The sequence below is a fragment of the Penicillium verrucosum genome (genome assembly GCF_028828655.1).
Source record: "Penicillium verrucosum strain IBT 35672 chromosome Unknown utg000004l_segment0_segment0, whole genome shotgun sequence".
Taxonomy (NCBI): Eukaryota; Fungi; Ascomycota; class Eurotiomycetes; order Eurotiales; family Aspergillaceae; genus Penicillium; species Penicillium verrucosum.
In genome coordinates, this window is record NW_026643213.1 from 3602491 (window position 1) to 3620074 (window position 17584).

At 49.2% G+C, this 17584-nt stretch overlaps 7 protein-coding genes across 7 annotated transcripts; 4 read left to right on the plus strand and 3 right to left on the minus strand.

Moving 5' to 3' along the window:
• Positions 1-174: 174 nt before the first annotated feature.
• N7516_010649 (UTP25 family protein) lies at positions 175-2433 on the plus strand (the record flags this gene model as incomplete). Its single annotated transcript, XM_057223367.1, has 3 exons — positions 175-311; positions 365-881; positions 940-2433. 3 exons carry the CDS (start codon positions 175-177, stop codon positions 2431-2433), a joined length of 2148 nt encoding a protein of 715 aa, XP_057070588.1.
• A 509-nt stretch (positions 2434-2942) lies between these two features.
• On the minus strand, positions 2943-4080 carry N7516_010650 (uncharacterized protein; the record flags this gene model as incomplete). The annotated part of the gene is made up of 5 exons (XM_057223368.1): positions 2943-3117; positions 3170-3317; positions 3364-3719; positions 3774-3829; positions 3886-4080. Coding segments are annotated over 5 exons (930 nt in total), but the record flags the coding sequence as incomplete, so codon positions are not given.
• A 2897-nt stretch (positions 4081-6977) lies between these two features.
• N7516_010651 (DMT family transporter) lies at positions 6978-8483 on the plus strand (the record flags this gene model as incomplete). The annotated part of the gene is made up of 3 exons (XM_057223369.1): positions 6978-7394; positions 7498-7879; positions 7921-8483. 3 exons carry the CDS (start codon positions 6978-6980, stop codon positions 8481-8483), a joined length of 1362 nt encoding a protein of 453 aa, XP_057070590.1.
• A 356-nt stretch (positions 8484-8839) lies between these two features.
• On the plus strand, positions 8840-10037 carry N7516_010652 (uncharacterized protein; the record flags this gene model as incomplete). The annotated part of the gene is given in 2 exon segments (XM_057223370.1): positions 8840-9160; positions 9174-10037. 2 exon segments carry the CDS (start codon positions 8840-8842, stop codon positions 10035-10037), a joined length of 1185 nt encoding a protein of 394 aa, XP_057070591.1.
• Positions 10038-10769: 732 nt separating this feature from the next.
• Positions 10770-11068, plus strand: N7516_010653 (uncharacterized protein; the record flags this gene model as incomplete). The annotated part of the gene is made up of 2 exons (XM_057223371.1): positions 10770-10874; positions 10952-11068. The coding sequence occupies 2 exons, from the start codon at positions 10770-10772 to the stop codon at positions 11066-11068; spliced, it is 222 nt and encodes a 73-aa protein (XP_057070592.1).
• A 1496-nt stretch (positions 11069-12564) lies between these two features.
• Positions 12565-14219, minus strand: N7516_010654 (choline-phosphate cytidylyltransferase; the record flags this gene model as incomplete). Its single annotated transcript, XM_057223372.1, has 4 exons — positions 12565-12702; positions 12780-13188; positions 13262-13612; positions 13717-14219. 4 exons carry the CDS (start codon positions 14217-14219, stop codon positions 12565-12567), a joined length of 1401 nt encoding a protein of 466 aa, XP_057070593.1.
• Positions 14220-15469: 1250 nt separating this feature from the next.
• N7516_010655 (PP2C family serine/threonine-protein phosphatase) lies at positions 15470-17470 on the minus strand (the record flags this gene model as incomplete). Its single annotated transcript, XM_057223373.1, has 7 exons — positions 15470-15810; positions 15874-16134; positions 16190-16396; positions 16464-16548; positions 16637-16710; positions 16767-17085; positions 17435-17470. The coding sequence occupies 7 exons, from the start codon at positions 17468-17470 to the stop codon at positions 15470-15472; spliced, it is 1323 nt and encodes a 440-aa protein (XP_057070594.1).
• Positions 17471-17584: the final 114 nt, after the last annotated feature.

Here is a 17584-nt window from a genome sequence, read left to right on the forward strand (position 1 = left end):
CGTTTTCTCGGAGGTTCAATTTTTCCTTGGGAAGTGGAGTGAGCCGCTCTGATTGTTCCGATTCTGTTGTGTGTGGGAAATTTCGCGCTAAGATAAGATAAGCACCCCCAAAATTCTCATTTCGGCCAGAACAGCTTGGAATTGCCCCAATCTTTCTACTTATACCCTGAAAATATGCCTGCTCCTCGTGGTGGTTCTTTTAGAGGAGCTCGAGGCCGTGGTGGCCGTGGTGGCAGAGGTCGAGGTCGCGGCGGTCGTGGTGGTCGTGGTGGTCGCAACAACTTTGCCACTTCGCGATTGAACGAGTCCGAGTAAGTTCTCACAGTCCAAAAGTTTTTCAATGACTGTATCTAATAAGTACTAGATCGGACGGTTCTTCTGGTGAAGATGACGCTAGCGAGCAATCCGAAGAGGAATTGGGCGATGATACCCTTATGGACGAGGGCGCCTCCAGCAGCGAGGAAGAAGACGAGAATACCGAACGCCCCTACAACGAACTCCTCCAGCTACTTCAACCCAATGAGTCAAGCGGACCAGCTCGGAAGAAGCGCAAGATTGCCACCGACTCCAATGCTGAGATTCAAATGGCAGAACCTGTAGAGGAACCAGAGCAGGGCGATGATGACTTGGAAGCCCAAGCGCCGTCCGACGATGAAGAGGAGGAAGCAGACGAGGACGAGGACCCAACTGCTGCTTTTGAGAAGCACTTCGATCTCCGCGATAGTGAAGATTTGACCAAGCAGATTGAGCCTATCCAATCGAACAAATGGGCATCCGTTAAGAAAGAGGTCGATGGGCTACGGCTGGTACATACTGTTCCTGACACGGGAGCAAACAGCGCATCAATTCTTCCCCCAATGAAGAGCACAACCAATATCAAGGTAAGCGGAACAGTGACGGGTTTTATGCTGCCTTCAATACTAACATGCAATCGCGCAGCTCAAACAAAAATTGAAGTCTCGTGCGGCCGAGATCCTGCCTAAAATTACTGGTCAAGCCCAAATCATCGCGCCGTATGTGTTCGACTACCAAGATGTTCTCTACGGTGCCCGCACTTCTTCCAATGCAAATGAGATGCGCGAGATGGTTGCTTTGCACGCCGTCAACCACCTGCTGAAGACCCGAGACCAAGTCCTCAAAAACAACGCCCGCATATCCAAGGACCCGGACACCGACATCGAGTGCCGTGACCAGGGATTTACCCGACCCAAGGTTCTCTACATCCTGCCCACCCGACAGGCATGTGTTAAGGTTCTCGATGCGATCACTCGGATCTATCAGCCCGAGCAGCAAGAAAACAAAAAGCGCTTCACCGACTCGTTCTCAGCGCCAAATGATGATTCTTGGGAGCACAAGACCGAAGATTTCCGAGAGCTTTTCGGCGGCAATGACGATGACATGTTCCGACTGGGTCTCAAGTTCACGCGCAAGACAGTCAAATATTTCGCCCAATTCTACAGTTCCGACATCATCCTAGCCAGTCCATTGGGTCTGCGTACGATCATGGACCAATCCGATGTCAAAAAGCGCGACCACGACTTCCTCTCTTCGATCGAGATGGTAGTGGTCGACCACGCTGACGCCCTCCTCATGCAAAACTGGGACCACGTCGACTACATCTTCCAGCACCTCAACCTGCAACCGAAACAAGCACACGGCTGCGACTTCGGCCGCGTCCGCAACTGGTACTTGGACAACCAAGCCCGTCACGTCCGACAAACCGTAGTGGTCTCATCCTGCATTACCCCGGAGATCAACGCCCTCTTCTCATCCCAGATGCAAAACGCCTCGGGCCGCCTAAAGGTAACACCCACCTACGCCGGCGCTATCACCGAGCTCCCGCTCGCAGTCCCTGCTAAGCAAACCTTCACCCGCATCGACAGCACGTCGCCTATTAAAGACCCCGACGCGCGCTTCAAGCACTTCACAACAACCATCCTGTCCACCCTGGTGAAGAACATCACGCACGGCCGCGGCAAGGGCGGCGCCGGCACTCTCATCTTCATCCCGTCCTACCTCGACTTCGTCCGCGTGCGCAACCACTTCGCCACCTCCACGCAGACAACCAATATTTCCTTTGGCGCTATCTCCGAGTACACCGAGCCGAAGGAGGCCAACCGTGCCCGCAGTCATTTCGTGTCCGGTCGCCACTCTGTGCTACTGTATACCGAGCGCGCGCACCACTTCCGCCGTTACCAGGTCCGTGGTGTTAAACGTGTAGTCATGTACGGGCTCCCGGATAATGGACTGTTCTATGGTGAGATTGTTGGGTTCTTGGGTCTTGATCCTGCAGCGTTGATTGAGGCTGCTGAGGGTGGTGTTCGTGCGCTGTTCTCGAAATGGGATGCGCTGAAGTTGGAGCGTGTTGTTGGTACGTCCAGGACTGGAAATATGTTGCGGGAGAAGGGCGGTGATACCTTTACTTTTGTATAAACAGAGCTTGTGGATGCTTTTTTAAGGTAGATAGATATATGAACCATTCCTTTATACCACTTCAACTATGCGGTTCTTTGTATTTGTTTGTATTATGTCGGTTTCCGAGACATGTTCTCTCGTCTTAAGGAGTTGTACCAAGCCACGGCCCGACTCTACTGCCACGCATACTCTTAAGCTCTTAAGCCACCCCTTACTCTGACCCGACGACTATCGTATATCGCCGAAAACATGGATTGCTACCGGACACTCAATTTGGATCTGGACGGTATTAGAAAAATGATGGACACAGTGCCCATTCTTCAATACGGGTCTCAAACAAAAATCGTGAATCCTGCCAAAAATACGCTCGAATATTAACCTGATGCGTATCCTGATGCGTATTCTGGACCAATTGCTTCTTTATGTCGATAACACGCTGCCCTAAGCGCCTGATATAACCAATAACTGAACGTTAGGGGTATTTTGTTCATTAAAGGAACCAAGTAGATGGGAACAATAAGTAAAGTCTAGCTAATGATCACTTCCATGATCTTATCATTCGCAAGTATCTGTTCCAAATCATATCCGATTGCTAAGCCGTTACCCTGCTCCTCCGCCTCACGAAAGCCTGGCACATAGTCATCCACTAGATCGACTTCACCCCCTCGGTAGATTTCCACGAGCGGCCGTCGCATATCAACTCTCAGAACCGGTTAATATATACTATCTAGTAACCAAGAATGGACAGACTTACGGCTCATCCTCCAAGATCTCTCTTGGATCCGCATCCGCATCTTCATCGCAGTCTTGATATATTACCCGTGACTGTATGTAATTCAGCGCCTGCTCTATTGGGACCTGATTTCCCGGACCGACTTCACAATAAAAGTGGGCGAATTCCTCTTTCATAATTTATAATTTGAGACCGGTGGGCTTTCTTGTAGATACCGTTCGTTGCGAATTCAACCCAAAGACCCAGTCCGGTCTCAATGGTCCGGTCATCAATAATGGGCTTGACATAGCAGTCCCTAAAAAACACCGTTCCATCGAGCGCCATGTGCATATCAAGGAAATTGGGTCGGGCGAGACTTTGATGGAACTTGAATGTCTCGGGAATATCTTCTTGATTATCTTCTAACGGGAGAAACATTATCATTTCGCCTGCTTCTGCTAGAAATTCCCAGCCTTGTTCCCATGGGAATAAACCCAAGATGCACTTGGCTAGCAGGGCTTCTTTCTTGCCGGTCAATTCGGTGGTGTAGAAGTAGACCATGCAGAAATTTTGAACGTCATTTCCTGTAAACCTTTAGTCCTATGCCTCGATTAGAAGAAGTCAAATAGTAGAAGATACTTCGTACTGTAAGTTCGGGATCTTCAAAATAGGCTCGTCCTCTGGTGCTCGGGATTGATAGCTCTGTCTTGGTGTCAGTGGGGAAATAAGAGGTTCTTCCAAATTAAAGATATACATACATCGTGAAATTGTTGGTCTGCTATTGCCCACCGTTTGATCAAAGCTCGTTTCTGTTGATCCCCGTGCGTTGCGTCGCCGCCGACCCACTGGTCACGAACAAAATACCTCCATGCACGAGAAGCTGCATCAAAATTTCCGGGGCCACGGGTTCTTCGTGTCGGCGAATGAAGGAGGGGGTGTCTCCAGGCCACTGGCTGTGAGATCTTATGAGGGACATGATCGAATGGTAGTTGCGAGGGTTGAAAAGAAGTGAGGAATAGTATTTAACGGAGGAGTTTGAGGTTAAAGAATAGGCTCAAAAAGCAAGGGATTTAGCTGAGTCTGAACATAAAGCTGCAATGGCAGGTAAAGATAGTAGGGGTGCAAATTGGTATATAGATAGTTATGGTAGTTATTTGCAAATAGTGGTTTAAATGCATTTGTATTGGCAGGCCACACCACCGATCTCCTGATCAGAGGTATCTGATTATGGAGAAAGATGCGGTTTAGACTCTATGTTGTACATGTATCATCAATATAGTAGTATGTTCACCTACAGGATTTCTGTATGGACCAAGAATATCAGATGAATCAATCTCCATTACCATTCCGTCGCCGTGACAACCAAGCTCATGTTATGTTCCATTCTCTCTCGATCCATTTACCTGACCTCTAAAGCGCCGTTTGCTTCCCCGTTCCACTTTTTACTGAAACGTAAACATCAACTATCCACGGTGTTAACCACCTGCCCCTGGACTGGCGAGTTACACACTAGGCCAAAAGACCATTATATCTGAGCAATTACGCTCAGATAGACCAGGTTCCGATATATATAGTGCATGACTTGACACACAGCCTCTTACATTGTCCACTCATTCACCCAATCGTCATCCCAACCCAGACAGCAAGATGGATTGATTATATATAAACGTAACCAAGTGGACTGCCCACCCAGGTGTCCAGGTGGAAGGCCCGTGCTGTATCAGTGTCATGTAATCCAAATCACATGCCAATATTTCGCTACGTATTCCCAAAAGAGTAGGCGGTATAATTATGTCAAAAAGTGAGGTTATATTGAACTATTCAGGGATCCTTTCGCCCTTCGGGGCATATGGTCAAATGAAAATATACAGAGAAGATTAGCATGGCCCCTGCACTAAGGATGACATGTCTCAATCAAAGAGAAGCTACCTATTTTTTCTTTCCTTACAGACCCTATTTTGATGGTGTACATATGCGGGGCAGTTTAATAAAAATACCTGGTTCTGATTGGTACTACCGAATTAGGCCGTCACGTGGGATCGGCAAATGGGGTCGTTGGTTCGAGACCCGCTCCCGCAAAAGAGCGGATACTCGGAATTCCGGCCAACCACAATCGAGTATTGTATTCTACATAGTAAATTTCATCCAAAAATTGGGGTTAAAACGAAGTCCAGGACGCTATATTTCGCCCTTCGGGGCACGTCCCGAAAGCTTCCCAAGGTATGTGTTCCTCCAGAATTGACATAACGTGGATCATGAATATGCGCTAACTTTTTTTGTTTTGGTTTCATCCTTTCGACGTTCCATTTCGACGACTTAGGGTGAGGGGTTTATGTGGGGTTTTATGTTCCGAGGTTTTCAGAGTGGGTCGTAGGTTCGAGCCGATACTGGGACGAACTTTCTTTTTTCTTTTCTCATTGGCTCGGCCCTGAGAGGTTGTATCCATCCATGGATTCAATGTAACCATGTCAGATGCTCTGCCTATTCCTTACATGTATGCATTCAATGAGTATTCGAGCTGTCAACCAAAGAAGCAAGACTGTATTAACCAATGTGTTGGAATGGGCAATGGGGCATATGGTCAACTGAGGATAATTAGAGAAGATTAGCATGCCCCTGCGCTAAGGATGACATGTAGAGTGTGACTATGAAGAGTCAAAGCCAAGACCATTGTGGACTATAAACCCGGCAAGGGACCCCACACAGTGTGGGACACAGACCTTCAATTCAGATGTACAAGGCTGATAACTATGAACTTGCTCTATCCATAGTGTCTCTACTCGTCGGAATATCCTAGTCAATGACAATGGCTGCTCTACCGCTGTTCTTGGCTGGGAATCTGATACTCAGAATACTATAATCGTATCTAGTTGCTTCCGATCTCGAGGCCAATGATTCATGGACCCAACTGCAATCCCTACACTCTTCATCGAATGGGAGAGGATACAGTAGGAACCCATTCAGAATTCTTGAATCGGATACTACGACATTAAGTAGAGGTAAACCAGCATTTGGATATACTGCACAGACCATGTGTTTTCGGCTGAGGCATCATGGACCATGGGAGATAATATATATTATATCTCGGTGGATCTATTGTGGAAGCACGATAAATGACATTGTTAACTGTCCACAAACTAAATATTCAATATGAGGCTCATTTCTAGGCAGCTCGGTTTGAAACTGTGATTAGTAAGCAACATTTCCAGCCCTGGAGTCTCCAAGACTAAGGTCGAATTTTAGATTCGAAGCGTAGTACAATAACAACCTTGGAAGTAAAGGGAAGCGGACAAATATCCGGGTTAAGTGCATGTTTATATGTAACTAGTAGCTTGTACATGAGGTAGGAGGTCTCGTGCCGCTTGTGCCTTGTACCTTGTACCTTGTACCTCTTAACACAACCCAGAGTACATAGTCTTACACAACCAGGTACTAGGCAACTAAATTTGCTACTCATTTCGAGTCAAGTCAACTCAAAAATAGCAATCAAGGTCATCAAAAAGTAGAAAACAAAGGTGAAAACAAAAAAAGAAAAAGAAAAAGAAACACGCAAGGCCGCGGTTAGTGGTCAACGCGGGCTCCACTCGGCCGTCATGCGCATTTCGAGTTGAAATCTCTTTTAATCAGATCGGCAGTCCAGTGCAGATATAAGAATCCTTCCCTTTCGCCTGAATATATTATTGATCTGCATTTATTATGCTGTCGAGGACAACACTACACATCCAGCCTTTATAGAAGACAGTCCGATCCCAAAAGAGAGAAAGAGAGTCATCGCCTAGATACCTTCATCTGCATCCCCACAAAATCCCCGCCCTTTACAAATAACGACCTCAGGAACACAGTCCCCAGAATGGTCACTCCAAACCTTGATTCGGCCTCAGGAGCCGGCCAATACCAAGATCATCCAGACGCACCCCTGCCGATCCGAGTGGAGCAGTCGGCATCGAACTCGATATCGATATCGGAGCAGAGATCGTCTTCAACGCAAACGCAATTTCAAGACGAGGATGAACACGATTACAACTGTGAAAGCGGTAGTGAAGCCGACACACGGCCAGCATTGGCACAATCAGAACCCCGTCCGATCGAGGACGATGAAGATGACGAGGCTGTCGCTATTGCGGCTTCAAGACCCCGCCATGCATGGCAGGTCTGGTGGCTGCGCAATAAGGGTATGGGCCTTGTCCTGCTAGCGCAGGCTTTTGCCGCCTCGATGAATGTCATGACGCAGGTTTTGGAGATCCATAGTGCTATGCATCCTTTCCAGGTAAGAGATAGAAATATCATTTCGTATCCATCCGATCTGCATTCATTCCTATGTCGCCAAACTCCAATTCTATATAAAACCCCAACTAACAACACCCCCCCAGATCCTCTTCGCCCGCATGTCCGTAACAGCAGTCGCAAGCTACCTATATATGTTCCTCGCCTCAACCCCCTCCCCACTCGGCACACGACCAGTCCGCGGTCTCCTCCTTCTCCGCGCCCTCTTCGGTTTCATGGGTGTCTACGGCCTCTACTACTCCGTCCAATATCTCCCCCTCTCCGAGGCAACAGTTATAACTTTCCTCTCACCAATCATCTCCTGCTACGCCTGCTCCCTCCTCATCCCCGGCGAGACCTTCTCCCGGAAACAGCTATTCGCCGGTCTGATCTCTCTCGGCGGAGTCGTCCTCATCGCTCGTCCATTCAGCAAGCGTGACCCGAACACTGCGATCGCAACCCCAACCGCCGCTGCCGCTTGGGCATTGGGTATATCCTCTTCAACCGAGGATAAACCCCCTCCGAGACAGATTCCTACCACCATGTCGTGGCGACGATCGTCGCTTTGATCGGTGTGGTCGGCGCCTCAGGTGCGTATACTTCCATCCGGATGATCGGTCGTCGTGCGCATCCCCTTGTGTCTGTGACGTACTTCTCGTCCGTGACGACGGTTATCTCGTTCGTGGCCATGGTCACCTTGCCTTCGGTGCCGTTCCGCGTGCCTAATACGGTGGTTGAGTGGACGTTGCTGACGGGATTGGGTGTTTGTGGGTTCCTGTTGCAGTTTTTGTTGACGGCGGGTTTGTCGTATGTCCCGCCTGCGTCTGTGTCGGATGGGAAGCCGGTGGCGCAGGGGGGACGTGCGACGTCAATGCTTTATATGCAGATGCTCTTTGCGGTGTTTTATGATAAGGTTGTTTGGGGAAGTACGCTGAGTCCGGTTAGTTGGGTTGGATCTGCGATCATTTTGGCCTGTGCGATTTATGTGGCTTTTTCGCAGGAGAGTCCTGTTCGGCGGGGGAGTGGAGTGGAGTATCGTGATGTGGAGGGATACAAGGATGTGAATGATGAGGAGAGAGTGGAGTCTGAGTAGGGGAATTGACTTGTATATACTCTACTATAGGGTATATATAGGATAACTATATAGGATAACTATATAGGTAAGGTATATACTTTACTAACTGGAGCACTCTGCTCCGGTTAACTATCTTGGTACATATACAACTCCAATGCAACATGTCATTAGGTTACAGTCGGAGATCCGCATTCGGATTCTTTTCAAGAGATTATAGTATTATAATACTATAACTAATACTGTATAATAGATGTAGTCGATATGAAGTGGAGTGGATTCCATAAAAACCCCCATAATTTCCCCATCTTTCACTTTTAACTCTTCTTGTATAGACATCTCTAACAGAACAAACGAACAAAAGAATAAAAAGAAGAATGCGCCACTTCGATGCCTGGATCCTCCGTGATCCTTATTCCATCTGGCATTACTATCCAACCGGCCATCGCTGGCGCGACACCATCCGCGAATTAATTCAATCCCGTGCAATCTGCTCTCCAGAGAATCCCCTCCACCCACCTATAAACTGGAACTTGAATCCGTCAAGTCAATCCCAATCCCAGTCCCAATCCCAATTCCAATTCCAATCTCAACAATCCCCCTCCTCCGTCTCCCCCAGAACTCCGCCAAATAATCTGGTCCTACGTCCTCACCAACTCCCCAACTCCAAACACCCAACCCCCCAAACCATCCATTTAGTCCAACTAAAAGGCAAAATCCGCCATGTCCGCTGTCCAACCCCAGCCCATCCAACACCCCCCAATCCACCCAATTGACCCAAACCACCCAAACCACCCAAACCCCTCCTTAACCCAAAACCGCCACTGCTGCCCCACAACCCCAGCCCGCTGGCGCATCTACGACGGCCGAGTCCCAGGCCACAGCGACAGACTCCTCTACCCACACACGCACTCCCATCTCCCATCAACCCTAAGTAACAGCAACACGTCCCTCCTCCGCGTCTGCCGCGCAATCTATTTCGAAGCAGAGACAATCCTGTACAAATCCTCGCATTTCGACGTCGATGATCTATACACTTTCATCGCTTTCGCGGCGTCGTTGTCGCCCGCTGCACGGAATGCCCTTTCTAGATTGACCGTTCAATGGATGCCTATCTGGGTGCCTATGGCTGGGCTCGATCATAGCGGTTCCATCTATGCGCATACCCATAGTGATGTCTTGTGGCTTCGCTTTTGGGAGGTTGTTGCTTCCTTGCGGGGATTACGTGTGTTAGGGTTGAGTTTGGATCTTGGGAGGTTTACCAGTGTGCTTGGGAATACGGGTGAGGCTGTTGTTTCGGGACAGAGGATTCCGTTTGGTATTGAGGAAGCGTGGGTGAGGCCGATTCTTGCGGTTAGGGGGTTGGAGGGGTTTGATTTGGCGGTTACGGCTAGGTGTGATTTGCTTGCTAAGGGGGTTGTTGAGGGGGAGTTGGTGAGAGATGTTGGGCTTTTGAGGGAGGAGTTGAGGGGGATATTGTGTGGACCGAGGGAATGTGGGATTGGAATGGTGAAGGGGATGGATTTGGAGGAGAGGGAGAGGAGGGGAATTAGATTGGCCATTACTGCGGATTGATGTTTTTTGTTTCTTATTTCGATACCCTTATTGTTTATTATATAACTATATAACTATATAACTATACCAAAAGACCTTGGGGAAAAGTAGTGCCTCGGCTCATCGTCAAGACGGTTAATTAATAGAGAGAGTCTCTATTCGTAATTCAAAGACATAAGCCCAAAATGTCTCTAATCCGAGTGACTACCACCGACATCAGGATCCAGAATCCTATCACTAAATCTATATAGCTCCTCGAGCCTCCCGTCTGCCATCCACACTGTAGTGTTCAACCCCGGTCTCAAGTCTTTCCGCAGGGCATTGAGTCTGTGGGAAATAGCGATGGTGGTGTGCCCTTGATTCGTAGAATAATCTTTGTACAGTAACTTTTCCCATGAAGTGTGAGATAAACTGACGCTATATCAGTGTCAAAGAAGCCTACAGAGGTAGGTGTGCACAGTGAATGGAGACTGATAGGATAATTGAAGAAACTAAGCTCTAGCCCATGAATTTGCCAATTAGAAACATGCAGCAGGAGGGGGAGGAACAATATGGAAATGATTCTGCAACACTCCTCCTTCCCCTTCCCCGTTACCTCCCTTTCTGCTCTTTGAGCCAATTTAGGATTTCACCCTCTTCTCATGACTCTTATTTAACGAAAGCCGCAGTCCTGACTCCCTTCGTTCAGATCAAGGGACAGTCCCACAGGGCTTGTGGAGTTTATTGCAATGTTGGCAGTTTTTGCCATCGTATATGTCGGCACAACACCGGAGTCCGGACGACGAAAGTCTGGAGCGAGACCGAGTCGGCGTCGGTCCACACTCGCGTGCAGATACGCGCAGACAGGTCATACACCATGTGTGTTGATGCAGAATAGGATTTACCCGTGGTAAATTCAAAGAACCTGGTCTTCATTTTGTTCAAGGTCATAGTAGGTTTTGATTGGCCAGCAGCTGATTCCCGGGATTCTGACTGATCTGGGGACTGAGAACATCAGGTTGCTTGAGTATATGGAGGTTGTCAACGCAGGTCGTAACGAGGTTCATAGATAGGAATCCCTTGACTCTTTTCACATGAGATTTGTGCAGTATGGCACATTCTTGAAATGATACTATGAGCGGCCATTGGAGTGAAAACTGATGCGAGCGGACGGATCATATTCAGCGGCATTGCTAAGCGGGCGTATGCTGAAGGGACTGGGGTTTCGCCCATGAGTGGAAACGTTGACCCTGCAGGTTCCCCAGAGTGATGGCGGAGAGAGTATGGCTGCATCTCTTTAGGGAAGTCCGAATCAGAAATAGCTCGTGGCTTTCCTGCAAGTTCCCCAGAGTGATGCGGAGAGATCATGAGTGCAGCTCCTTAGGGAAGTTCGAATCAGGAATAGCTTGTGTTTCCGCGAATCTTGTGCAGAGGCAAAGAAAGACAGCTTCTATCAATCTGCAGGTTGAGATCTGGGAGATGTGATCTGCTTGGAGATATAACGCTTCAAGAAGGTGTGTATGCTGTAAAGGGTAGATGGTGAGAAGGGGATGGTAGGTGGAGATCCATGAGAAGGGGGTTGGCTTTCTTTATATGCACTGGGTTGGAAGAAGGCCTGAGAAGTAAGGCAATGAAATGTCGTTTATGTATATAGTCAGGAAGATATTTTAGTGAACTATCCGGATTTCTAAAGTCAAAAGTGAGTTGAACAATCATTGTTATTGACATTAACTATTAAGAGTGTTGAATATATCCAAGATCTAGAGTAAGTGGCAGTGTCTCAGGAGAGACGATACTATATCGTCGTACAGGACATATTACACAGCACATGGTCTATCAAATCAACTAATGTTCCAATTGACCACGCAATTGGAATACAAAACATCAAAAGCTATCTCAATCTATGTGCAGTCCATATCCGGACACGACCAAGGTCGAGGTGGTAAAATCAGCTGTCATCAATTGGATCAATTGCAGTTTTTATGAACAAAAACAAACAGGGGAACAAGGAATAGCCTTGGAGAATAAAGAGAATAGACCAAGAACAAAGACCATGACCATGATCATGATTAGATGAAATGGGTTAGATCAACTAACACCAATCACCAAGACCACATACAAAGACATCAAACAGGAAACAAGTTCATTGGAGAAGTATTAAGGGGAAGGAGGAGCGTTGAAACCGCCGAAACACAACCAAAGCGAAAATCAGAACGAAAAAAGAATATCAAAAGGAAAAAGGAAAAAAAAGCCTGTATCAAAGCCGAACCAGTCAAGTCCAGCATACAGCCCATTCACAGAAGAGAGCAAAGAAAAAGAAAAAAAAAAAAAAAAAGACCCCAAGCGCCTGACATAGGAAAAACCGCCAGTTACGGCACAATTTGTAAAAGTATAAGACACGAACCGAATGCAAAATGAAAAGATGGATACATATGCAAAGGAATAGGGGGAAGGTGTATTGAGGAAAGGGGAAAAATTGCAGCTACAAGAAGAATGGTAGGCCTATCTACCACTCAAGTTGTAGCTTGGTCGAGACAATATGGGTTCAAAGGCAATAAACCAAGCCCATCTACTTCGCAGAGACGTGACCAGCACGGCCACGCTCCTCCTCCTCGTAGCCGTTGTTGTGCTCCGACTCGAGTTCTTCATCAGTAGGACTGTGCATGCCGCTGGGGGGTTCCTGGAGAGATTGGCGACTGCGGGCCATCTGTATGAAGCGCATTAGTACGACGTACACGAAATAAAGCCGCGCTGCATATCCAGCGATTGGGGGATGTGACTTACCCAAGCACGCACACCTCCGATCAATCCGAGACTGTAACCAGTAGCGAAATCCTCATTGCGACGCGAGCCCATGGGGCTATCTGCGCGGTTGGGCTCCGCACCCACACGCGACAGGTGTGACTTGCTGCCACCAGTGGGGCTGGTGAGGGGTCCACGCATGCCCCAGTCCATGCTGTTACGGGCGCTGGGCGCGGGGCTGTTAGGGCGGCTGTTCTGCCAGATCTGGCGCAATTCACGGCCGAGCTCTTGGCCGGTCATGGTCCAGTTGTTGCGGATGTTGTTACGCAGCTCGACGACATGACGCTTGATCTCGAGCTCGTTCTTTTTCAGCCAGGATACGTTTAGTTCTTGGCGGGAGGCGCCACGCTTGAATTGACGGGAGATGTATTGGTCGTAGTCGCGGACAACCCTACATATAGATAGAATTAGCTCCGGTCTTTTTGCTCTGGTCCGTTGGATTCAATGTGGGAAGTGAAACATACCGTGTGATGATACCAGTGGTACTGACACCCTCTGTGCGCTGCGTCACCAGGAACTTGCCCTGCTCCTTGATAGAACCGTAGATGTCATCACCCTCGGCGGCCTCGTAGGGCAGATCGTCGTGAGCAACGTAGTCGATCTCGTGCTCAGACAGGAATTCAGGCGTCACAATCCACGGGCAGCAGGGGATGACCTCGTCAACCCACTTGCAGTGACGGAGAGTCTCCGCGCGCTCGGCGCCGCTGAGCACCGTCAGACCCTTGCGCAGGTGTGTCTCCTCGTCGCCAGTAACACCGACAATCAAATAAGTATCGGGGAAGGCCTTCTTCGCCTGCTCGAGCTGCCTCATATGGCTAGAAAGTGATAGTCAGCCACCATTACCCAATTGAGCAAGCCTGAAACCAGAATAAAATTGGGGGCCGAAATTAAAACTTGGTCTGCTCGTGTGATCACCTACCCAAGGTGGAATAAATCAAATACACCGTCCGCATACACACGTACTGAGCGGCCCGTTGGAGGAGGATTAGTGCGGTAACCGACGGGGTCCTGTAAGCGCCCAAAGACCGGGGGAGCCATCTGCTCCTCTGTAACAGGCTCATCGTCTTCGGCCTCGGGCAAATCGATATGTAAACCGGGGCGCGACCGAACGCCACCCTCAATATCGCTGCTGGTGACAGTTGTCTCAGATGGCTCGCCGGGGTCTTCTTTGTTGACCCCGTTCACCTCGATGTGGCTTGCGGCATCGGCCGCGGCAGCCTTGCGGGCCCGCTTAGAAGGATGACGGGTACCATTAGTGCTGTGGGAGGTGGCATTGGGCTCTGTTGAGTCGTCGCCGCCTTCTTCGCCGGACGCGTCGCGTGAAGATGGCTGGAGGTCGGCTGTGACGTTCTTGGGGACGGGCGCGGGAAGGTGGGAGGCGCTGCGCTTGCGCTTGCCGGCGGGGGAAGTAGATGGCGACATTGTATTTTTGGCCCTGGAGAATAAATGAGGGAAGTTCTTCCTAGGGAAATGAATGAAAAGGTTGGGAGAGAGAATCAGGGAGAGAATTAATTGCTGAACCCTGAATGACGGCAACCCGGTTTTAGGGGAAACTGGTAATTTTCTGTTTGGGGAAAGAGTGGGGGCGCAACTCCGCTGTTTTAAGCCACAGTTCCATGAGTCTAGAGTGTACGGGGGTTGAATCTTACAATACGAGGAATTGCAAATAGGGGCTCAACGTTGCAAATTAAGTCTTGGCATTATGTATAGTTACACTGACCACGTGTGGATTAGGTGATACAGGGGGTACGTACTCCGTACTCCGTACTCTCCAAGTAGATTAACTGGAGTATATCATCACACTCCCATTGTACTCCTTTACATTACTACATCACTATCAGACTAAAAGAAAGAAATAAGGAAATGGCATTGGAATTGCACTCTTCCCACACTCTACCCCCTGAATTTACCTACGTCAGCAAATATGACTTCTTTCTCTCTCAGAACTCCGTTGCTTAGAATAGAATGGAGAAAACAACATCAACCAAGGTACAAAGAAAAACGCTGAATGCATCCGATATACGCCAAAGGGTATGTAAATGACCATTGTCATTGCCCATTGCTCACCCTGACGAAATCTCAATCAATACCCAACTCTACCAGCTTGCGCCCCTAGCAAGTACTCATTCTCATATAGACCATACCACACAGATCAATGACCGTAGGTAGGGAATAGACCGGGGATTAAGAGAAAGAAGAGAAACCCCGAAATGAAAAGCGGATAGAGAAGTGTAGGTAAATGGGCTCGTCAATAGCGGGCATTTTCTGCGGTATCTCGTTGTGGTGATGGCATAAAGTAAGAAACGTGTTCATAAGGCCGGCCCATTTGGCTCCCGGCGAAGGGCTCTCTTTCAACATCGACCCTCCATGGAAATTCAAAGCTCTTGTCTTCATCGCATTCAATTCCGTCTTGAGTCTCTTTGCCGCAGGTCCCGTCTTTGACAAATATCCATTTCAAGTCGAAGGTGTTTAAAAAAAAAGGTGTAAACAGGCTCGGGACCAGAGCCCAACGATAACTAATCGCAAAACAAAGAAAAGGGGAGGGGGAAAAAACAGGGCATAGATCGTGGAATCAAGGGAAAAGGGTCGTTGGCAGTGGGTAAGGAAAACAAAACCAGAGTGAAACCAAAACAGGGAGGACCAATCGAGAGACTTGTTCATAAGTTTATAGTCTACGATGCGGACTTCTCTTTCTCGGCGTCAGTGGAGGCCGGGGATTCGGATATTTGAGCAGAACCGCTGCCATTCTCCTGTTTCCCCTGAGGACCTGGGGTGGCCTGGCGGTCATTCCGGGTGCCCGATTCGTGCTGCACCTGGTTGGTAAGGTCCTCGTCCTCCTCCGTCTGGTCAAAAAGCTCCTCGTCGTTCTGACCCGTGATGACCTCAGTGCCATCACCCAGGAGGATGATGCGGCCCGAACGGACACTGAAACCACGGGAACGCTCCATCTCCAGGTCATATTCATCAGGGGTATCCTCGAACTGGTTCCGGATCCCGGGGCCGCGGAACTCGGCTGCACGAACTGGCCGTCAGCACGAAGAAGTGGGGATGCTTTCGGGTTCCTCGGGAGACTTGCCGTACTCGGGCGGAGCACAAGGTCCATCCCCGTTCGCAACCCGCTCTGCAATCTGGTTATACCACTCCTCCTTGGTCTTGCCTTGTAGGAGTCCGATGACGGTCATGGTCATGTTGTCACATCCAACACCGCCGGTTTCACTGTTGGAAGCAAGGCAGTTGTCCATCATGTTCTCGGAAATCTGGGCGAGGGGTTGCTTGGCAGCAATGCCTCTGCGGACAAACTCAACCACAGCTTGAGAAGACTGGCAATCCCAGATACCTGTATATAGGTTAACACCTAGACTAGCGAGGGGGCGCAATAGCAGAAGACATACCATCACAGGCAATCACCAGGAACTCATCGTCATCCGTCAGCTCATGAACGGTCACATCGGGGTATGCGGTGACGATCTGCTGTTCAGGAGAGAGCTCCGGGCTCTTCTTGAATTCAAAGTCACCGATAGCACGGGACAGGGCAAGGTTGCCATTGACACGACCGAAGTCGACGAAGCCGCCGGCAGCGGTGATACGAGCCTTCTCGCCTATTGTAATTATCTGTCAGATCCGACCTCGTTTTATATAGCGGACTGTATGATTCCATGCACTTACCCTCGTTTTGGGGCTTGTGGTCGAATGAAAGGGGCTTGGCACGTCCCTTGACGCCCAAGACGGATCGCGAATCACCAGCGTTGGCCTATGACCAGTCAGTTTGAAATTCCTCAATGCAAAATTGTTTTGTTTTTTGTTTTTTTTTGTTTTTTCCCTTCAAGGTCATAACATACCACCCAGATCTTCTTCTGTGAGATAATGGCCGTGGAAGCAGTACAGCCGGACACCTCCTCCTCATAACGGGGGTCTGGATCCAAGTTAGCGATCCATCAGGTACCTCGGTTACAACAATACAACACAAACCTTCCAAAATAGCCCGATCGGTCGCGAGGAAACCATCCTTCAGGGCCTGTTCAATATCGCCCTTGGCGAAAGCTTCCTGTCGGGAGACGACCTTGTGCAGGTTCTCGCCGGTGAACAATGCCACCTTGTCTCCACCGTGGCCATCGTACACACCAAAGAAGGCGAGGCGGTCTTCCGGACCCGTCGGTTTGTCGGTGATGCCGGTATACTTTGCCTGGAGGTCAAGGATTGTAGCGTGGGCGTCCTCCATGCTGATTCGCCAGCCCTGCATGGCCGACACACCATACACACAGCAATCATCCCCGCCCTCGGACGATGTCTATAAGTGAAAAAAGAACACGTTAGTTACACTCGACGCTTTTTCACAACATATGCAAGGCTGTCTGGTAGGATTGCGATTCCAGTTCGTTCTGGTTGAACCACCCCCCACTACCCAGCTGGACTACCAAGACCCCGCATGGCAACCCGAGAAAGACCCCTCGGGCGACAGCATGGACTATCTGTTCAACTGGAGGACCTGAGAGAGACTCGGTCTATAACTCCCTGGTCCTGGGGGTATGACAAAAGCCAAGAAAAGGGGGGATGTGTATTTGGAGGCCATAGAAGAGACATTGGAGGGTCACAATGGGCCAGTGTGGGGTGTGAATCAAAAAAGCGAAATATCTCACCTTTTCGACCACCGGCTCCGATAGGGTTTGACCCATATTGGCAAAGATTGAATAATTCGGGGGTGGAGGTGGTGGGAACGAGGTTTCCGGATCGAAGTGTGGAAAATGCTGGAGGTGCTGGAGGTGCTGTAGGGAAAGGGTCAGATGAGG